Source organism: Hyperoodon ampullatus (assembly GCF_949752795.1).
Source record: "Hyperoodon ampullatus genome assembly, chromosome: 2".
Taxonomy (NCBI): Eukaryota; Metazoa; Chordata; class Mammalia; order Artiodactyla; family Ziphiidae; genus Hyperoodon; species Hyperoodon ampullatus.
In genome coordinates this window covers 184103-189155 of record NC_136915.1, presented here as the reverse complement: position 1 = coordinate 189155, position 5053 = coordinate 184103, and the positions used below count along the sequence as shown (strand labels likewise).

The 5053-nt window shown below is 39.6% G+C and overlaps 1 protein-coding gene across 1 annotated transcript; it reads left to right on the top strand.

Moving 5' to 3' along the window:
- Positions 1 to 2476: 2476 nt before the first annotated feature.
- LOC307048815 (translationally-controlled tumor protein) lies at positions 2477 to 3311 on the top strand. Its single transcript, XM_079698040.1, has one exon. It carries the CDS (start codon positions 2554 to 2556, stop codon positions 3070 to 3072), a length of 519 nt encoding a protein of 172 aa, XP_079554166.1. The 5' UTR covers positions 2477 to 2553; the 3' UTR covers positions 3073 to 3311.
- Positions 3312 to 5053: the final 1742 nt, after the last annotated feature.

Below are 5053 nucleotides of genomic sequence, written 5' to 3'. Positions count from 1 at the left end.
GGAAGATTTAACATTGTTAAGGTGACAGTACTTCCCAAATTGATCTATAGATTCAACACAATCTCTTCAAAGTTGCAGTTAACATGTTTGCAGAAATTGACAAGCTGCTCATAAAATTCATATGGAAATCCAAGGGACCCAGAATATCCAAAACAATCTTGAAAAAGAACAAAGTTGGAGGACTCAAACTTCCTGATTCCAAAAGTTACTGCAAAGCTACAATAATCAAGACAGTGTGGTACCAGCATGAGGTTGAACATATTGATTTATGGAATAGAATTCAGAGTTCAGAAAGAAGCCTTCACTTTTAGTCACTTGGTTTTCAACATGGATGCCAAGACAATCCAGTAGAAGAAAGAACAGTCTCTTCAACAAATTGTGCTGGGACATCTGAATATCCATATGCAAAAGAATGAAGTTGAACCCCTTCCTCACACCATACAGAAAAATTAACTAAAAAGGGATGATATACATAAATGTAAGAGCTAAAACTATAAAACACTTAGAAGAAAATATAGGCGTAATTCTTCATGACCTTGGGTCAGAAAGGACCTGAAGTCAGGTCCAGAAGACAAAGCCTTCTTGGATATGTTTCCAAAAGCAAAAGTGACAAAAGATTAAAAAAAAAAAAAAAAAGATAAATTGGACTTCATAAAAATTAAAAACTTTTGGCTTCAAAGGAGATTATCGAAAAAGTGAAAGACACATAGAATGGGAGAAAAATATTTGCAAAACATATTGACAAGAGGTTTGTATTTTAAAAATATAAATAACTCTCTCAACTCAATAATAAGACAACCCAACTAAAAAATTGGAGAAAAATCTTAATAGACATTTCTCCAAAGATATGTAAATGGCCAATAAACACATGAAAAGATGCCTGACATCATCAACCATCAGGGAAATTTAAATCAAACCACAATGAGATACCACTTCATATCCACTAGGGTAGCTATAATTAAAAAGACAGATGGTAACAAGTATTGGTGAGCTTGTGGAGAAATTGGAGCACTTATACATTGTTCATAGGAATGCAAAGTGGTGCAGCCACTTTAGAAAACTGTTCGGAAGTTCCTCAAAAGGTTAAATGTAGAATTACCATATGACCCAGAAATTCCACTCCTAGGTACATACTCAAGAGAAATGAAAATATGTCTACACAAAAATGTATGCATAAATGTTCACAGCAGCATTATTCATAATAGCCAAGAAGTGGAAATAACCCAAATTCCATCAACTGATGAATGGATAAATTTTAAAATGTGCTAGAGAACTTCTGTGGCAGTCCAGTGGTTAAGACACCATGCTTTCACTGCAGGGGATGTGGGTTCAAACCCTGGTTGGAGAACTAAAATCCCACATGCTGCTCGGCATGGCCAAAAAGATAAATAAATAAATAAATAAATAATACGTACATACATACAATTTATTTACATATCTTACATATCTTATTATTTACATATCTTACATACATACACACACATAAAATGTGCTATATCCATACAATGGAATATTCTTTGGCAACAAAAAGGAATGAAGTACTGATACATGCTATGACATGGATGAACCTTGAAAAGATTATGCCAGGTGAAAGAAGCCAGACACAAAAGGCCACATATTGTGTGAGTCCATTTACATGAAGTGTCCACAATAGGCAAATTGGTACAAAGTAGATTAGTGGTTGCCCACGGCTGGGGTGGAGGTCCAGGGAAATGGGGAATGACTACATATGGGGGTACGGGATATCCTTGTGGGGTGATGAAAATGTTCTAAATTTGTTTATATTGATGGTTGCACAACTCTGACTATACTAAAACTATTTAATTTAAATGGGTGAATTGTATGGGGTGTAAATTATATATCAATAAAACTGTTAACCCCTTCCCTATAAAAACAGCAGTAAAGAGAAGGTTTTAAGAGCCTCTATGGAAAAAAAGACATGATATATACAGAGGAACAAGGATAAATGATGGCTGATTTCTTGTTGGAAACAATGCATGTGAGGAGACAGTGGAACTACCTCTTTACTGAAAGTAAAAACTATCAACCTAGAATTCTAGAAACAGAACCACCCATACCTATATGGTCAGCTGACTTTCAACAAAGGTGCTAAGACAATTCAGTGGAGAAAGGAGAGTCTTTTCAACAAATGGTATAGGTACTGTTGGATATCCATACACAAATAAAATAATCTGGAACCATATCTTTACACCATATACACAAATTAACTCAAAATGGATCATAGACCTAAATGCAAAACCTAAAACTAAAAAAAACTTCTTGGAGAAAATTTAGAAAATCTTTGTGATCTTTGGTTAGGTGAAGATTTCTTAGATACAACCAAAAGAACAATCCATGAGAGAAAAATGGATAAATTGGAATTCATCAAAATTAAGAACTTCTGCTCTTCAAAAGACATTGTTCAGAAAATGAAAAGATGAGCTTTTCCGCCCGCTCCCCCCTCCCCCCGAGCGCCGCTCCGGCTGCACCGCGCTCGCTCTGAGCTCTGTGCTCCTAAGCTAGTGCCACCGTTGTCTCCCTCCAGTCGCCATCATGATCATCTACCGGGACCTCATCAGCCATGATGAGATGTTCTCCGACATCTACAAGATCCGGGAGGTCGCGGACGGGCTGTGCCTGGAGGTGGAGGGGAAGATGGTCAGTAGGACAGAGGGTAACATTGATGACTCGCTCATTGGTGGAAATGCCTCCGCTGAAGGCCCCGAGGGCGAAGGTACCGAAGGCACAGTAATCACTGGTGTGGATATTGTCATGAACCATCACTTGCAGGAAACCAGCTTCACAAAAGAAGCCTACAAGAAGTACATCAAAGATTACATGAAGTCAATCAAAGGGAAGCTTGAAGAACAGAGACCAGAAAGAGTAAAACCTTTTATGACAGGGGCTGCAGAACAAATCAAGCATATCCTTGCTAATTTCAAAAACTATCAGTTCTTTATTGGTGAAAACATGAATCCAGATGGCATGGTTGCTCTGCTGGACTACCGTGAGGATGGTGTGACCCCATATATGATTTTCTTTAAGGATGGTCTAGAAATGGAAAAATGTTAACAAATTTGGCTGTTTGGATCTATCACCTGCTCGTCATAACTGGCTGGCTGCTGCTTTTCATCCACACAACACCAGGACTTAGACAAATGGGACTGATGTCATCTTGAGCTCTTCGTTTTGATGTTGATTTGTTTGGAGCGGAGGCATTGTTTTTGAGGAAAAACATGTCATGTAGGTTGTCTAAAAATAAAATGCATTTAAACTCAAAAAAAAAAAAAAAGAAAATGAAAAGATGAGCCACAGACTAGAAGGAAATAATTTCATATCACATAACTGATGAAGAACTTATGTAAAGAATATATAAAGAACTCTTAAGACTCAACAATAAGAAAACAAATAACCCAATGAAGAAAATGGGCAGAAGATTTGATCAGTCATTTCATGGAAGAAGATATATGGATGCATTTTTTTATTTTAAAAATGTTTTTGCCACGCGGCTTGTGGGATCTCAGTTCCCCAACCAGCGATCAAACCCAGGCCCTCGGCAGTGAAAGCGCCAAGTCCTAACCACTAGACCACCAGGGAATTGCCTGGATGCATTTAAACACACGAAAAGATGCTCAACTTTAGTCATTAAGGAAATGCAAATTAAAACCACAATGAGGGACTTCCCTGGTGGCGCAGCGGTTAAGACTCCACACTCCCAATGCAGGGGGCCCGGGTTCGATCCCTGGTCGGGGAACTAGATCCCATATGCATGCTTCAAATAAGAGTTCACATGCCACAACTAGGGAGCTGGAGAGCCGCAACTAAGGAGCCCGCCTACCACAACTAAGACCTGGCACAACCAAATAAATAAATAAAATTAAAAAATAAAATAAAATACCCTCTTTAATAATCGTTTAAAAAAAGAAGCAAACAAACAAAAACAAAAAACAAGAAAACCCCACAATGAGATAGTACTAACCATCTACTAGAATGGTAAAGTTAAAAAGTCTGACCAGGGCTTCCCTGGTGGTGCAGTGGTTGAGGATCTGCCTGCCAATGCAGGGGACATGGGTTCGAGCCCTGGTCTGGGAAGATCCCACATGCTGCGGAGCAACTGGGCCCGTGAGCCACAACTACTGAGCCTGCGCGCCTGGAGCCTGTGCTCTGCAACCAGTGAGGCCACAATATGTGAGAGGCCCGCACACCGCGATGAAGAGTGGCCCCTGCTTGCCACAATTAGAGAAAGCCCTTGCACAGAAACGAAGACCCAACACAGCCATAAATAAATAAATAAATAAATTTAAATCATATGGGCTTCTAAGAAGACCTCTGCTTTAAAAAAAAAAAAAAAAAAAAAAAAAGTCTGACCAGACCTAGTGCTGGTGTGGATATGGAGCAACTGGAACTCTCAGGAACTCCTCCTGGTGGGGATGAAAAAATGGTAACCACGCCAGAAAACAGTTTACCCAAGAGAAATGCAAGCACATGTTCACACAAAGACTTAAACACAAATGTTTGTAGCATAGCCCCAAATGTCCATCAACAGGTGAATGGTAAACAAATGTTGGCATGTCCAACAATGGGACACTACTTATTAATTATAAACATAACTATTGGCTACACAGTGGCATAGATGAATCTCAAAATAATTACGCTCAGTGACAGAAGCCAGTCACACTGCACTCTTTTGTACTACAGCAATGAGTGCCTACTGTATGATCCCATTTACATGAAGTCTGGACGGTGCCACCCAACTGCGGTGACAGGAGGGAAAGAAGGCCCCCGTGGCTGCCTGGGCAGAGGGGGGCGGCAGAAAGGGCACAGGAACCCTTGGGGTGACGGGCGTTTCACTCTCAGGAGTGTGGTGATGGCTTCCCGGGTGACTACACCTGTCAAAACTCAGCTAACTTTACACTTTAAATATGTGGAGTTTATCATATTAAATTATACATCAATAAACTATTAAAAAAGGAAAAGTAAAAAGCCCCTAATCTGTGTAAAGCATTTAAGACTGCCAGGCGTGTAACAGCTGCTCGTTGAAAGTCGGCTTTTA

Bases quoted from the DNA above. Each gene is read 5' to 3' on its own strand.
- LOC307048815 (XM_079698040.1), top strand. From the start codon at position 2,554: ATGATCATCTACCGGGACCTCATCAGCCATGATGAGATGTTCTCCGAC.